The sequence below is a fragment of the Dasypus novemcinctus genome, chromosome 7 (genome assembly GCF_030445035.2).
Source record: "Dasypus novemcinctus isolate mDasNov1 chromosome 7, mDasNov1.1.hap2, whole genome shotgun sequence".
In the NCBI taxonomy this organism is placed as follows: Eukaryota; Metazoa; Chordata; class Mammalia; order Cingulata; family Dasypodidae; genus Dasypus; species Dasypus novemcinctus.
Window position 1 is genome coordinate 75286390 of NC_080679.1, and position 17274 is coordinate 75303663.

The window sequence follows — 17274 nt, forward strand, 5'->3', positions numbered from 1 at the left end:
TTTTAGAGATGACCTAAAAAGGTAGGTTATATTTGCTCTTCACAGGTAGTCAAAATCTTACATATCTTTTTTTAGATGCCATAGTCTCAAATGTACCAGAAACTGCCTTTTGAGTCAATATTCAGTTTAGAGAAGGGATTGTATTATGCAATCACAAGTTTTAAGCAAACAGTTAATTGGGGGGTGAAGGGGGTATTCTGCTACATTTTTCCTGACCTATGGTCCTAGAAATTTGGCTTATTTGAGGTTACAGATGCCTCTTGGAAGCTATCCCCAGCTAAGTGGTCCCTCAAGGGTTTCTCCATCTTCAATGCACAGCTCTCATCACATTCTCCTTCCACCCAGACACCGACCACTCCTCAGTGCTTAGCTTTGCCTTTAGGACCCACCAAGATCTGTACTCCAAATTCTTATCTTCCTTCTCCCACTTATGTCATCAATAGTCCAGGAAAACCAGACCACCTGCTCTTCCTTTTCTGTTTCTAGGTCAGTACTACTGTTCTCCCTCAGTATGGAAGTCTTTGTCCTCAAGCTCTAGTTACCTTTACCAGTCTCCCTTCAGAGCCACTTCAAAGGCTATGTTCTCCATGATACTTTTCCTGGTCGCCTCGACCAGTCAGTGCTCCAGAACAAACAATCTGCTTTTGTTAGAGTTATGTGCACATTCTCTATTTCCTTTAGCCAACTACAAGCTTCCTAAAGATGGGGAGGGAGGGGTCTTTTCTTATAAACATTGGCTGGCCCAAAGCATCTGGATTAGTGATTGCCCAAAAACATAGTCAACAAATATTGAACTGGAAATCCCTCTGGCTTGTATGTAAAAAACACCTCAGATAATCTGTTTACAAAAAGAAAAACTGTGTGATTAATCTATCCTTTTAAAAAAGGCAATAATAATTTAAAAAAAAGAAAAACTGGAAGAGGTGATAAGAAGTGAATCAGTGGTCAAATACTTTTAGGAGATATATAATAATAATAACAATATGATCTTTGCATATTGCAAAGATCAATGGACTTTGACTACCGTTGTTTCTGAAATACATTTCTGACCTTTTATGAGAAATGTTCTTCTCCAGAGCTCAGCATACTTTAAATATTAACCCATTCATGACTTTATTCTAGGAGACAGAGAAATAGAGTAGAATTTTTTACAAAATTGACTGTGGGTTGTTTCAAAGTTATATACAAGATGGGACCCAATGTAGGGAATGAGACCATAACCCTGACTACTGAGTTTGTCTTGATTAAACCTCTGCATCTTGGTTAACAAGACCAGTTCACTGTGGTGTTTAGTTACAGTCTGGGGGTCAGCCCAAGAATCAACAACCATAGAGAGAACCATTTATCCCCAAACGGAGCAAGGTTATGCCTTTTATGTAGGTAGCTTCAAATCCTTCATGGAAAGAGGAAGGATTTAATTTATAACCCAACAGATGCTTATGGAAGGTCGAAGCACCTGGCTGTACTAATATGCTGCTGATCCTGTTGAAGATTTCACCAAACTTAAAGCAAACCCATCACATTTACCAGCCGAGTGACACCAAGCCTGTATATAGCCCAGCCTGGGCGTCTTTGAGAAGGGAACCTACACTTTTGAGAAGTGAACCAGTGCAGTGACCATTTGCACAGAAGAGGTTACACTTGGCCTCTGAAGCCAACCAAGGAGCTGACCTCAGCAGCTCACCGTGCTTGGAGTACTGCCTCCCTCTTGCCCATATCTAGTCCTTACGAGCACTACAGAGACACCGGCTGAACTTGCACTTGATTCGGCTCTCCCTTCCCAGGCAAGCTAATTAATTCAGTTTTGTTTCCAAAAACAAATAAATGAATGATAACTTAAGAGATGCTTATGGAAGTTACTCCTAATATGTGTGAAGGACACTAAGTGATCTATAAAGATAGCCAGGATTGGAGAGGGCAGAGGAGAGTGAGAAGAAGCTCCCCCTGTCTGGGTCACATTGGGATGCTGTCCTAATACTAATACACACCAGCCCCTTGTAAAACTACACTGGCTATACTCTGAGGATGAACTCAGAATTTACTTACAATGATATGCATGAACTTAATGGGCACACAAAATTGTTCTATGAGTATGAGTATACCTGTTGCTTCATTTAAAGCTGGTTCAAGGCGTATTGTTTCTAGAAAATGCTCTAAAATTTTTTCAGGTGTTCCTGACATCACAGTATACCTAGGTAAGAAATAAAAATGTCATTAATTTTTTAACAGTGGACAAATTGTTTATATATATTTATACACATGCACATATTTGAGAGCTTGGGGAAAGTATTGACAACTTGCGGCCAATACCTTGCCTCATGGTTAGAGAGCAATATACCTTGCCAAAGTCACACAAGAAAATAATGTAAAAACCAAAAATTGAAGTAGTTACTAAAAAGATTGTTCTTTTTTCCCCTACATGGAACTAAAGGAAACTTCTTGGAGAGTAGCTTTCGCTGGCTGGGAGCTGAGAAACCTCAGCAGTATTCCAAAGAGGAATGAAAGTGAACATGTAAATCCCAGAGCAGATCAGGTCAAGCAGGAGGAGCTGGTGAGGGGAAATTGCAGTAAACTAGGTTATCCATATATGGGTTACTCGTAGCAAAATTTCAGGCCCACACTGGATTTTCCTGCCTATTTCTGGAATGTTCTGTCTTTCCCAACTGTAAGCTGGTATGTGCGTTGGAAATGCAGCTAATAATAAAACTGGGGCAAAAAACCACAAAACTCTAAAACGCCAAATAGCAAACAAACAAAACCCTGGCGGCATTATGAAAAAGTTAAATCCAGCAGTAGAAAATCCATGTAATTGACTTTAACCAGCAAGGTGAGGCCACAAAGTAAATATGAGATCTCTGAGGTGAGTGACATCTGTCTGACTGATGAGGACAAACTCTTCAGTGTGTTTCACTCAACTGCTCTGCCTGTGTAGCAATGTCCTCCAGATGGAGACTAGTTCTAGTTACAGGGAGTTTGTTCTATAGGAAACACTCCCTGATACTGAAAAACTTCCTCTAAAGAAAAGATATTATATAACCTGGGACAGAAAATCTTCTCTCAACATCAGGTTTAAACACGAGGACACTTCTTTTTTTATTTTGAAATGAGAACACGTCTATGTGCACTTTAAGAGAAGTGCAGAGTGTGGGGGGCTGAAAGAGACTATGTTTTTGCAAACAGGACAGAGTTGAGCAATGGGGTAACTGATAGTGTAAGGGAAAAGGAACACCAACTAAAACAGGAGCAGTCATTTCAAATTCTTTCTTTCTTACTAAATTCATGTAACCACAGAGCAGAAAGATAACCAAAATGGCAAATGTTTGAAGGCTCCATACAGTATATTCACCAGGAGAAAAACTGTCTTGTTGTCGGCATTTTTAATATCACACTCAGAATTGAGTGACTTGAGCAGAGACAGGTGGTTTGAAAGTTAAAAATGTACACATAAACTGGATTTCTCATGGGAAAAGTTAATTGAAAAATAATATTATTATCAGAATGAATGTGGCAACCTTCCTTGAGTTCAAAAGAACAATTTCTCAGTGGATAAAGGTCCTAAAGGTTCCTACATTTTATCTCCATCCAAAGACATAGCTATTGCCATGTTATCAAAGTTGTCAGGAACATCAGTCCAAAATTCACTTATATGGATACACAACATTTTCAACTCTAGTCTGACTTGGAGAAACTCAACATGCAAATGAACTCTTTTTTTTTTAAATTTTATTTCTTTCTTTCCCCTCCCCCATTGTCTACTTTCTTATGTCCATTCGCTGTGTGTTCTTCTATGTCCGTGTGCATTCTTGGAGGCACTGGGAATCTGTGTCTCTTTTTGTTGCATCATCTTGCTGTGTCAGCTGTCTGTGTGTGCAGTGCCACTCCTGCGTGGGCTTTTTTCACATGGGGCAGCTCTCCTTGCGGGATACACTCCTTGCATGTGGGGCTCCCCTGCACCGGGGATACCCCTGCATGGCATGGCACTCCTTGCGCGTGGCAGCACTGAGCATAGGCCAGCTCACCACACAAACCAGGAGGCCCTGGGTTCGAACCCTGAACCTCCTATATGGTAAGCAGACACTATCAGTTGAGCCATATTCACTTCCCCAAAATGAACTCTTGAGAGAATGGCTTTTCATTCTCAGGGAACTGATTCTACTTGGTGCATTATTTTGTACTCACTGGTATTTGTTAAATGGGTTACTGTGAAAATGTGCATGTTTTTAAAATTATATAAGAAAATTGGTTTTCAAATATGGAGATATAACAGAAATCAGATACAGGCCTACAATAAATTTAATACATGTGGTCTTTCCTTTTCTGTTTCCTTTAGTTTGATTTCATAAAAATATATATTTGAAGGACAATCTGAAAAGAAGATGTTGTAACAAGCAAATGCTTTTGACTGTTCCCCAGGGATATGCAGAAGGGAAGGAGGGGAATTCCAGGGGCCTACTGCTCAAATGTTTCAATGTGAAGAAGAATTTTCAGGATCTTACTTTTTCAGTTAGCAAAATCTTCCTGAGACATCTTAGATATTACTAAAGAATGCAGATTACACTATATAATGGTCTAGTTATATTTAAGGGCACTAAAGAAAATCATTGGGAGTAGCCCTGACTGACAAATAAAAAATGTTTTCTGGCTTATCCTCATCTAAGGGATGGAAAGGCAAGTCTTACAAAAACATTTAGGCAAGTTTCAAGAACGGATATTAGTAAATAAAAGAATAAAGAAATTTAAAGAAATGTAGATGGTAATTTTACATGTTTGAATGATAGTTTTTTTCTATAGTCCATTTTATGTTAGCCCTTTTGAAATACATTGGTTTGCAATATTTACTAGATAGTGTTGAAAGATATAATATTAACATACTATATTTTGCTATAGTAAGCTGAGAGACTGAAGGAGCACCGCATAGGAGTTGGTCAAGCTGGACTTGAATTCAAGCTCTGTTCATTACAAGCTCCATGACCTTGGGCAAATAATTTGCATCTCCGAGCCTATATTTTTCCAAAGGGGTTGTAAATCCTTTCCAAAGTTTGAAATAAAATATGCAAAATATGTAATAGATAGTCAATAATATATTCTTTCCCTCCTTCTTTGCAAATATGTTGATTTATTCAGAGTAAAATATTTGAACCTTAGACTTTCAGTCTAAACAATAAAAATTCATCAGTAATGGCAAATGTCCTGATAAAGGGAACCACCCCCATTTACTTGGCAAACAAAGGGAAATTACTTGGGATGCATTCTTTTTCAACATATCATTATCTGATGACAATTCTTTAGCTACAGAATTAGTGTTTTTATTTTTCTAAGATTTAAATTAATCTTTATTTTTAAAAACCATTGTCTGCAGTTTTCTACAGTTTCTTAGAGTCACATTTCCTAATTCTCCTGTCTTATCATTCAAACATTGGTGCATCTGATGAAAAAGTCTTACATAGGAAGTTGAAGCAAAAGTCTTACATAGGAATTGCAGTTACATAGGACTGAACACAGATATGCTATAAGGGGCTCAAGTTGAACAGAAGGCCTAGCAATGTACAGCAAATACCCCTGTGTCATTAGCAGGAATGAGGCTTCTGGGCTGCAATAAATAGACCTTCTTAAATTCGAAATTTACTGAGAAATCCTACCTATAAAATTCAAATACCAAAGGTTCTCATCACCTAGGGTCTCCTTTGAATTGACTGGAATTCCTACCTCCATTGTTCTCTTACACCCCTTCTCTGTCAAAGCTGTTATAGGAGAACACTATGTACAGAGCGAGGTTTTTACAAGAGGGGAATAGTCTTCTGAAAAATACTCTAGGCAGGACCAGGCTCAACACAGTGCCAGAAATGGATACATTATGCTCCACAAGATGTGTGACTAGTCACCAGAGAGGAAAAAAGTTACACACACTGCTGTCTTCCACAAAAGAGGAGAACTTGCTATTGTAGAAATGATGATACCATGTGAAAAGGTTAATCATAGTCTGGCAATTACAGAGTTGGATGCAAACGTACTTTTGCTGAGGCTGTGAGTTTCCTTGATTAGAGGCTCTGTTCCCTGCTGGGACCTTCTCCAGCACCAGGACATCTTGGTCATGTTCTTTAAGTCTGACTGTATTCGCCTCCACGTCCTGCAAATACAAATTACACCACATACAGATGCTGCCATTTATTCAGACAATGCAAGAAATTTCAAATGCTTCAGAAACTCATTTGCACTTGTGATGCTAATTGTTGCATCTACAAATTAAGTCATTTTCAAAGTCAAGGGCTGGAAAGGTCAGAGATGGGACAAGATGAGGTTCGAAGCATGTGTTTTAAAAACTCTTTTATCCCAGATTCAGAAAAATAGCAGAGTAGAGCATGGTTGTGCTCAAAGAAACCTTTGGGAGAGGGTAGGTAGGAAAGCAAGTACATTTATTTATTTTTTGCTAGTAAAAATATGTGGTAAACAGAACTCAGCTTCAGCAAAGTTTTTTCAGCCTGATATTCTTCTGAGTGTATTTCATTTCCTTAGGAGTGTTTCTTTTTCTCTCTAATGAAAAGACTCTATTTAAGATTACAATCAGTTTCATTGTCAATTGTACTAAAAATATTTTTCCATTATTTTGAATGCTTTTATAAATTACATCAATGATAATGGTCCAAATCTGATTCTTTCCAAGAATTTCTTGGCTGGGTATGAACTCTGTGTGCAAACTTCAAAGAGTTAGGAAAGTTCATCTCTACATTTGAATGTCATTTTAAATAATTAGTTAAAATTTTTTAATGTGCTTTCTTTTGGTCTCCATTTTAAAAGATATTAGATAAGAACTAAGTCAAATGTCAGGTGGTACTTCTTTTCTGTACTACGCAGTGTTATAAAATTCAACTTAACTTCCTTTGCATTACGAGAAAGCATTCTTAAGACAAACTTTGTTGGGAGAAATTTTGTAACCAAAGTCAAATACTTATGGTCATGTAAGGATAATTATTCATACATAAGGAATAAGGAAAAAAGCATTACATTGTAAATCATCATTAAATAATGCCAACCATACAAGAAGACATAGAATCTGCACTTAGGACTTCAGGGTAGGGTAGGAAAAGATGCTAAGCTAAGGCTGGGAGAAGGCAAGAGGGGAGCCTGCTCTATGAGTAAGCAGGGAAGAGAAGGGAGCAAGAGAGAATCTAAGAGAATGGTTTCTCTGGGTAACTCAGGCTAGGGTGGGAAGGACTGCTGGCCACCTGAAAGGCGGGGGGTCATGAGACATTGCTGTCACCCTCAGTAGTCCTCAACCGGGCTTCTACTAGTCAAACTGAATTATATCTCCCAAGGGACTAAGGATCACTTCTTGTGAACATCACCCAGTCTCACAGATATCTTCACCATAAATTAGGCTCATCTTCAGAGTCAACTCTAAGTGCAATTTCACCGGCTGTCTCTATCACTCTATTTTTCACCTATTTGCTGATGCCAGAAATTCCTTTAGTATGAAACAATTTGAAATAAAGCAGTTAAAATGTAAACACTTGGTTGAAATAAACATGATTGAAATAAATTAATTCCCATTAAAATGCAATCACTCAGCAAATCAAAGAGAGTATATGATCACCTGAGAAAGGTTTAGATTTGGGAAGAGAGAGGAGGTGGAGACTCAGAGTCTTTCCATAAGATATGGAGAGAAACGGGGCAGAGGGCGGCTGCCACTGATTTGGAGACCAGGCGGAGGAAGAACACAAAACTTCTCCTCCTTTGACATTTGCCAGAGGAAGCCCTATTTATCTTCAGTTTGATATGGACCAGAACAGGTATGTGCAAAAGTATTGGGTCCAGCAGAGCCTCCCACATTTGCAGCTTCACTGGAACTTCACCTTTCAGTCCCAGAATGCACACTAGAGCAAGGAACAGGTCAATTTTATAACAAAGGTCCTTTGTTCTTAGAACATCCGTTAATCACAATATGGTTTTATTAACACCACACTCACATCCTCACTCAGTTGGCAAAAGGAAAAATGGTGGTGTTTCCCTTAGCCCCTCTTGGCCTTGGACTCACCCTCAGGATCCGGTTGAAGTCCTCCTTGTCTACTCTTAAGAAATGGCAATTATCTTCTCGCAAGACGATAGAGGCAGCTCGTGGGGCATCATTCACTAGTGCTAACTTGCCAAAGTCATCTCCCTCGTGGAGAGTGCAGACCACACCCTGGAGATAAGAGAACATTCAATAAGGATGATCCCTAAAATGAAGGAAACACCCAACTGCCTCTCACCACAAGCACTCTTCCACCCTAAAACACTGCACATAGAAACGGACTGTACCTAGCTGGCTGTCCTCCCATGCTGGTGGGGAGGAGCATTATATAACTACATTTTTTTTAAAGCTTTATTTTTTAAAATTTATTTCTCTCCCCAGTCTGCTTCCCTGTATAATTAAATTTTAATTCTTCAGTCTTTCCAAGGTATTTCACTTTTGGTTAATTCCACTGAAAAAACTATATCAAGTAATACAGTCTATGCCCTAAATTAGATATATATATATACACTATATTCTATAAGGAGATGAGTCCTGGAAAATGCAACACTACTTAGAGTATAAGACTTTAGACAAGTTATGATTAGAGGTGCAACAATGTTTTTTCTACATCAGGTAGCAGGGTTGTTGCAAAACTAATTGTAGCATTCATTGCACTGTTCATACTTAGAGCCATACTCGTAAATGGAACATAACGTTTAAAATATATATACATATATATATATAATATATACCTTGCCATAAATGACTACATTCACTGATCCTTTTAGAATAATGTACCACGAGGTACCTTCTTCTCCTTGGTTAAACACTGGATAAAAAATGAAAAGAAGTATGACAAGAATCAATATAAATTACAGCTTATCAATTCATTTTTTAAGTCCCCAGAATTATATACATTCATTACAGAAAGGAAAAAAATTGCTGGCAAATACTAACTTATTCAGGTGGATTATTCTTTCCTCTTCTGTAGAATATGAAAGGAACAGAAACACTGTATTACTTGCTATGCCCTAAACGGTATATTTTTACAGATATCAATTTACCAGAAATCCACTTCTTAAAGTCATACACTTTTCCCAGAATTCTTCAAAACTCACTATGCTATCAAACATAGTTTTTAAACTATCTGACTAATAATGTGAATTTTGAAAACAGGTAAATCAGCACTAGCTACTGTTTATGGATACATACCTATATAGTAAAAAAAAAGGGGGGGGAGCTGTTGAATAATAACCACTAAAATTCAGGTAGGAGTAACTATGAAGAGGGAAGGAAAAGAATGGGATTCAAGAAGAAATACAGGGGCCTTCAATTATATCTGCAGAGTTTAATTCTCTAAAAATATGACCTAATGTTGGTATTTGAGAAAGCCAGATTTAAAGGTGTTTGTAATATCTCTATTTTTTCTTTGAAATATTTAAATATCTCACAGTAAAGTGAATGAAAAAAATAAAAGGCGATAGAAGTCATCAGCAACCAAAATTTTTTAAGTGAGCCTTTACAATTTAAAGGAATAACACTTACATTAAAATAAATCTCACTCTTAGAAATACCATTTTTGATGGCTGAAAATAAAGCATTTTGAAACATAATTTTTAAAACTCTTTGCTTATACAATTCAGGTTCCTTGTTTATTTGACTAAATCAACTGAGCCTGAAGAAAGAACAGGGTTTTCTAAAGCATGTTTTTTGAAAAGTTAATGGGCGTTCCATTAAAAAAAGTGTTCTGTGCTCCACTAGGTTTAGAAAGTGTCAGCTTAAATACAGTGAACATTTTTCTCTTTACAGTAGAATTTCTGAGACCCTTTTGTGTGCTAATGTATCGTAAGAGTCTAAAGGAGACTAGAGAAGGCTGCATCTCCTGACCTTATTATCATTAGACCACTAAATCTGTTCTTTAAGGATTTTGTAATATTCATGGGAAAGGCCAGCACTAAACACTAAACTAAACTCTGTCTTGTTTTCTGGAGAGAATCGGCATCAGTATTAGGGATATTGAAATTCCTTCTGGCGTGAATATTGTAGTGGAAGCTCAAGAGGACAAAGAGAGCAGGACCGTTTATGTATTCTAACTAGCTGTCTCAGGAGCTAGATTAGTTCTTCTAAAGCCACAAATTGAACTGAGAAAACTGTGAAAAGGCACTGTGCTGCCCTGCGCCCTGCCTGAAAAGCTGCGACTTCCTCCCACTCTCTTTGAACACTGTCTTGGACCTCAAAGCTCCTGGAGCCAGCAGGGTAAGGAGCAAGCAAAAACTGTCAGGCTGGCAACCACAACACACGCTAGTACTACAAAATGCCATCTTTCAGAATAACTGACACTTGGTGGAAATAATCACAGGTCCAGAAAAACAAAAGTGCCACATGACATCCTGCCAAGTTAGACTCGGTCCAAGGAAAGGGAGCATTTGCAGCCAGGCTTTTCATGGCATAGGCTTGCGAGGGGTGCCAGCCAGTCACCACGTTCAATTAGAGCTTCAACTTACACACGGTTCCTCCCTTGGCATGGGACTCAAAAATGAGAACACCTGCTAACTCTCGCTTCACCTAGAAGAAAAAGAGAGAGGATACTGAAATGCCAGATTTGGGGGTGGGGGGAATGGGACTTGTACTCTTTCTGGGGCATAATGCTAATTGTACACTTGCTTAACACACGAGCAGCTCTCACTTTGCTTGCTGTTACTCTGACTAGACTCACTTTAACTAGATTTGCCGCTAGATTCTTAAAGCTCACACAAACATACTTTGTAAGCTACTTCATACAAGATAACCTCCTTAGAGACTGTCGGGGGCATGCTTTTTTTTTTTTTTTTTTTTTTTAAAGATTTATTTATTTATTTAATTTCCCCCCCTCCCCTGGTTGTCTGTTCTTGGTGTCTATTTGTTGAGTCTTGTTTCTTTGTCTGCTTTTGTTTCTTTGTCCGCTTCTGTTGTCATCAGCGGCACAGGAAGTGTGGGCGGCGCCATTCCTGGGCAGCTACACTTTCTTTCACGCTGGGCGGCTCTCCTCACGGGCGCACTCCTTGCGCGTGGGGCTCCCCCACGCGGGGGACACCCTTGCGTGGCACGGCACTCCTTGCGCGCATCAGCACTGCGCATGGCCAGCTCCACACGGGTCGAGGAGGCCCGGGGTTTGAACCGCGGACCTCCCATATGGTAGACGGACGCCCTAACCACTGGGCCAAAGTCCGTTTCCCGCTTTTTTTTTTTATTTTATTTTTTATTTTTATTGACTTTGTAATAATATTACATTAAAAATATATATGTGAGGTCCCATTCAACCCCACCCCCCCAGCCCCCCTCTCCCCCCCCCTCAACAACACTCGTTCCCATCATCATGACACATCCATTGGATTTGGTAAGTACATCTTTGGGCACCTCTGCACCTCATAGACAATGGTCCACATCATGGCCCATACTCTCCTCCATTCCATCGGGGGCATGCTTTCACATGTATTAACTAGCTAATTTCCCTGCCTACCTTTTGTCTTGGGTGAGAAGGTGAGATCACCTACAAAATCACGTGACTGTGTTGCTACTAGAGACTTACCCCTGTAGCACGCATAGTGCATCACTGCAAAAACATGCTGGAAAATTCAATGTCCTGAAGTTGAATAGTTTTGCTTAAAGATGTGAGGAGATTTGCATTCCTAGATAGCTAAAGAAATATTTTTAAGCCAAATTATGGTCCCCCAAATAATGGCTCTATCTCCCTAAAATCCGGAGAATCTCCTACAGGGCCAGGTACCTGGGCTTGAGGTAGAGAGTGGAGATGACCTACAATACCTTCTGTTGCACCCGCACTGGGGAAATGAGAACAGGGACATGCTAGGTACCTGGTGTCCTTCACTTCCCTCTAGAGCATGAGCTCTGTGGAGCTCCCTGGGTGAGGGCTCCAGCTACCAGACTCACCCCACCATAGAAAGAGTGAGCCTGACAAGGGCAGTGGTGGGGCAGGAGGGGAGGCTGGGCCAGACCTCCCCTGGAACTCCATGAAGGTGGGCAGCTTCTGGCCCCCCAGGAGTGCAGGGGTGGGAGGAATGTGAAGGCAGCCCTGTCCACATTGGGGGCTAAGAGACTGGAGTCCTGCTTGTGGTTCAGGAAAGGCCTTGCTACTCACAGCAGAGACCTGAACCTTACCCCCAAGTGCAGAGACCGGCAGGCTTTGCCCCATGTGAGAGCAAAATCACCTTTAACGAGCTGGGAATGAAAGACAAATGAGGAATGCAGCTATGGTTTAGGGGTCTCATCATACAAGCTGTGAAAGTTGAATTTGTTATTATTATTTTTCTTGTTGAATTTTTAGCTACAGGAGACCTGTGGTGCCTAGAAATCACATTACTATGGGAGGAGGCATTTCTGCCAATTCAGAAGCTCAAACCTCTGTCCACTGCCCTACTAAATACCTCACGAGGAAAGCTGAGAGTCAGAGACAGTTAATGAGCCGTATTTAGTGGGCAGTGCTGTTGGGCCCTAACTTGTCTGAGCGATGCTCTCTTTTTTTTTTTTAAAGATTTATTTTTATTTATTTAATTCCCCTCCCCTGGTTGTCTGTTTTCTGTGTCTTGTTTCTCTGTCCGCTTCTGTTGTCGTCAGCGGCAAGGGAAGTGTGGGCGGCGCCATTCCTCGGCAGGCTGCTCCCTCCTTCGAGCTGGGCGGCTCTCCTTATGGGTGCACTCCTTGCGCGTGGGGCTCCCCTACGCGGGGGACACCCCTGCGTGGCAGGGAACTCCTTGCCCGCATCAGCACTGCGCATGGGCCAGCTGCACACGGGTCAAGGAGGCCCGGGGCTTGAACAGCGGACCTCCCATGTGGTAGACGGACGCCCTAACCACTGGGCCAAAGTCCGTTTCCCTGAGCGATGCTCTCTTGAGCTTTCTTTTTCCTTCCTCACAGGCAAGCAAGCCTGGGTAGAACTGGGCGCTTGGGCAGGACAGGTCACCTTGACTTCTCCCCTTCCTCCCTCTGATTCTATTCATCATGAGAGGGGTTCAAAGCCCCACTTAGGGCCTGGCTCTTTTTTGTTCTCTCTTGTCTGAGTGTGAAAGTCCCAAGATTTATCTTTGGAAGGATGAAACGTATATTCTAATCTTATTCGTACCGGAACTGCCTTGGAATTTAGGGACAATGGGGAACTACAAATAATGAGACAATATTTGATTTCATTTCTGGGATTGTTCTTGAGTAAAACAACTTCTCTAGTGTCTCAGGAGAGGGAGTAGGGGTATGAGGTAGAATGCATACACTCCTGGACTGAGCCCCTGCACCCCATCAGGATACCACAATACTTTCCTCCAAGTCTAACTGTTTCACTTAACTCCAAGATCCCCTGACCATGCTCAAATGAGAGACTACTTACTGTGGTAGAAAGATGGGATAAGGCTTTAATGTGAAGGAGCTCTTCATAGATAATCTCTAGGTCATCCACAGTTCTCTGGCCAGGTCTACAAAGGAACAAAGTAAAAAGGAAATAATGAAGACAAAAAAATACTCATCAAGGCTTGAAATATGGACATGTATTCAGTGGCTACTAACGTGTTCAAAGATTTCTTTTCCATAAAAAATGTTGACGGGGAGAGAGATTCCTACCATTATAATCCCTAAATGTATTCCTTGATGGAAGGGCATGGAAGAAGTAAGGTGTGCAAACAATCCCCCTCCCTTCTGCTCTCAGAGGGAACAAAACCTCTGCTCCCACTGCAGCTTGGTTGAAAACGATTGCTCTAAAAAATTATTTTTCATCACCACCTTAATCAATAACAACAAAACTAGACTTTAACAACATTAGCAAGAAGTGGGTTAATCAAGAATTGGATTGATCCAAATTTGTTGGGCTCCTGTGTAATTTCTCAGGCAAACAGAATAATAATGCTGTTGTTACAATTGTTTGGGGTTATATAATATGCTCCTACCAAAGGACTGAAATAAAGAATGTAAATAGGCTCAAAATTTTCTTACTTCTCCCTGCAGAGATAAAGGAATGAAATGAGACGAAATCAAACAGTAGTGTCTGGGATTAGTAAGAAAGGGAAAGGAGAGTGCCCCAGACTCTGTCCAGGGACCGCTACTGTTCCATAAGATGTTAATTAGTATACTTTGCAAAATTTGTTATTCTAAAATGTAATATAAAATTTGTGTCCAATAATCTTCCTTTAAGGAATGTTGTCTTTGGGAGTAGCTATGGGCATTTTTGGCATGGGAAGGGTGAGTGGATTCCTACTCACTTTTCATGTTCATAATTATTCTAGTAAGTATTAACAGTGTTAATGGTAATAGATTTGATTGGCCAGTAATTTGGATTTTCCATTGTTCTCTGCAATATAAAGAGCCCTGACTAATATATTTTATCCCCCCTTAATTTCTACACTCTTCTCCAAGTTTCTCACCCTTGTGTTTTCTTTTCAGGCTGCAGAACTCCCTTTAGTATCTCTTGTAAATCTGATGTTTTGGTAACAGACTTTCTCAATTTTTGTTAGTCTGTGAAGATTTTAAATCATCCTTGGGAGCAGATGTGGCTCAAACAATTGGGCACTTGCCTCCCACATGGGAGGTCCCAGGTTTGGTTCCCAGTGTCTCTAAAAATGATGAGCAGATGCCACATGAGCAGACACTGCAACCAGCAGACTCCACAACCAAGCAGATGCTACAACCAGCAGATGCTGCAACCACCACAACCAGCAGATACTGTAACAAGCAGGTAGTGGAAGTGGCTCAAGCAGTTGGGAACTTGCCTCCCACATGGGAGGTCCTGGGTTCGGTTCCCAGTGCCTTCTAAAAAGAAGACAAGTAAACAATGAACAGACAGATGAAGGAGCCATCTCGGGGTAGGGGTGGGACTATAAAAAGTAAAACAAAACAAACAAAAAATGCTGATTAAAAAAAATAAAACCACCCTCATTTTTTGGTTTCTATATGCTTTTTTAAACAAATCAATTTTATTGATTCATATTAATAAAGCATACAATTCATTCTAAGTGTACAATCAATGGTATTTTGATATAATCACATAGTGTGCATTCATCACTTCAGTAATTATTAGAACATTTTCATTATTCCAATAATAATAAAATAATAATAATAGGCAAAACCAGACAAACATTATCTAAGAAAATACTTCACCTCTCAATCTCTCTATGCTTTCCCTGCTGTACATAGCTGCTATTTCTGACTACTCTTACACTTTTATTTATTTATTAAGCAATTTTATTGAGATATATTCACATACCATCTGACCTACTCAAAGAATATAATCCATTGCTTTTAGTATAATCATGATGTGTATTCTTCATCACAAAAAAATCTTAGAACAATTTCATTACTCCAAAGAGAAAAACTTCACATTCCTTAGCAGTCCTTCCCCAGACCTACATAACCACTAATTTCATCTTTATACATTGATTTATATTTACATTTTATATAATCAGGCAATATGTAGTATTTTGGGTCTGGTTTCTTTCACTTAGCATAATGTTTTTTTCGTCTGATATTATCATCTTATACTATTAACATACATGTGTTCAGCTTCAAAGAAAAAATGGTGTTATATATGCAATTTTGCCCATATTCATATTTCACATGTGGTTTTACCAGACTATACAGTTCTACGTTATATTTTTTAGCTTTTTCTTTTTAGTAACATACATGACCTTAGATTTTCCATTTAAACCACTTTCATACCCACATAATAGTACTGCTATTTATAAGCGTTATGTTGGGCTTTCACCTTTTCTATTAATTCTCAAAGATTAACATACAACCTATTTTACCAGTTCTATACAAGTTAACCCCATCTTTCCATTCTCTAATCTCATTCTATTTTCTGGTGATCCATATTCAAGTTATTAATGCCATGAGATAACACAATACATTTAATTCATAATAGCACAATCATATAGTATTTCTCCTTTTGTGTCTGGCTTGCTTCACTCAACATAATGTCCTCCAGGTTCATCCATGTTGTCATATGCTTCACGACTTCACTCATACGCTTTATGACTTCTTACAGTTGCATAACATTCTATAGTGTGAATATACCACAGTTTGTCCATTCATTGGTTGATGGACATCTGGGTTGTTTCCAGCTTTTGGCAATCATGAATAACACCACTATGAACACTGGTGTGCAGATGTCTGTTTGTGTCACTGCTCTCACTTCTTTTGGATATATACCTAGTAGTGGTATTGCCAGATCTATACTCAACTTCTTTAGGAGCTGCCAAATAGTCCTCCTTATTTACAGTTTTCTGACTTTTTAATGTGGCCAGTCTAATAAGTATGAAATGATATCTCATGGTAGTTTTGATTTGCATTGCCCTAATCACTGGCGATGTTGAACATTTTTTAAATGTGTTTCTTTGCAATTGTCTTTTCAAGTCTTCGGACTATTTTTTAAACAGGTAGTTTGTCTTTTTATTATTCAGTTGTATGATCTCTTTATAGATCATGGATATTAAACCCTTGTCAGATATGTGATTGCCGAATATTTTCTCCCAATGTGTCCACTGACTTTTCACCCTTTTGACAAAGTCCTTTGAGGTACAAGTGTTTAATTTTGAGGAAGTCCTATTTATTATTATTTTTCTTTTGTTGCTTGTGTTTTGGGTGCAAGGCTTAAGAAAAAACCACCTACCATAAGATCTTGAAGACGCTTTCCTACATTTTCTTCTATGAGTTTCATGGTTAGGCACTTGATCCATTTTGAGTTAGTTTTTGTATAAGATGTGGGATAAGAGTCCTCTTTCTTTCTTTTGGATATGGATATCTAGTTCTCTCAGCACGATTTGTTGAATAGGCTGTTCTGGCCCAGCTGGGTGGGCTTAACAGCCTTGTCAAAAATCTTTTGACTGTAGATGTAGGGGTCTATTTCTGAGTACTCAATTTGGTTCCATTGGTCAGTCTGTCTGTCTTTATGCCAGTACTACGCTGTTTTTACCACTGTAGCTAGGAAATACACTTTAAAGTCCAGAAGTGAGAGTCCTCCAACTTCGTTCTCCTTTTTGAAGATATTTTTGGCTATTCAGGGAATATTTACCCTTCCACATAAATTTGATTATTGGCTTTTCCGTTTCTGCAAAAAAAGGCTGTTGGATTTTTATTGGGATTGCATTCAATCTGTAAATCAGTTTGGGTAGAAATGACATCTTAACAATATTTAGTCTTCCAATCCATGAACTTAGAATGTCCTTCATTTATTTAAGTCTTCTTCAGTTTCTTTTAGCAATGTTTTGTTGTTTTCTGGGAAAAAAAAGCTGGTGCTCAACCACTGA

The 17274-nt window shown here is 39.4% G+C and overlaps 1 protein-coding gene across 13 annotated transcripts in view; it reads right to left on the reverse strand.

Annotated features, from left to right (window-relative positions):
* Positions 1-17274, reverse strand: part of RAPGEF4 (Rap guanine nucleotide exchange factor 4) — a 339975-nt gene that overhangs the window by 50934 nt on the left and 271767 nt on the right. For all 13 annotated transcript variants that reach the window (XM_012518928.4, XM_004476786.5, XM_004476785.4 and 10 more), the window contains 6 exons: positions 13368-13452; positions 10495-10555; positions 8743-8819; positions 8033-8179; positions 6012-6127; positions 2103-2191 (listed from right to left, as the gene is read on the reverse strand). In XM_012518928.4, the coding sequence (XP_012374382.1) occupies positions 2103-2191; positions 6012-6127; positions 8033-8179; positions 8743-8819; positions 10495-10555; positions 13368-13452 (575 nt within the window). The remainder of the gene's footprint in view (positions 1-2102; positions 2192-6011; positions 6128-8032; positions 8180-8742; positions 8820-10494; positions 10556-13367; positions 13453-17274) is intronic.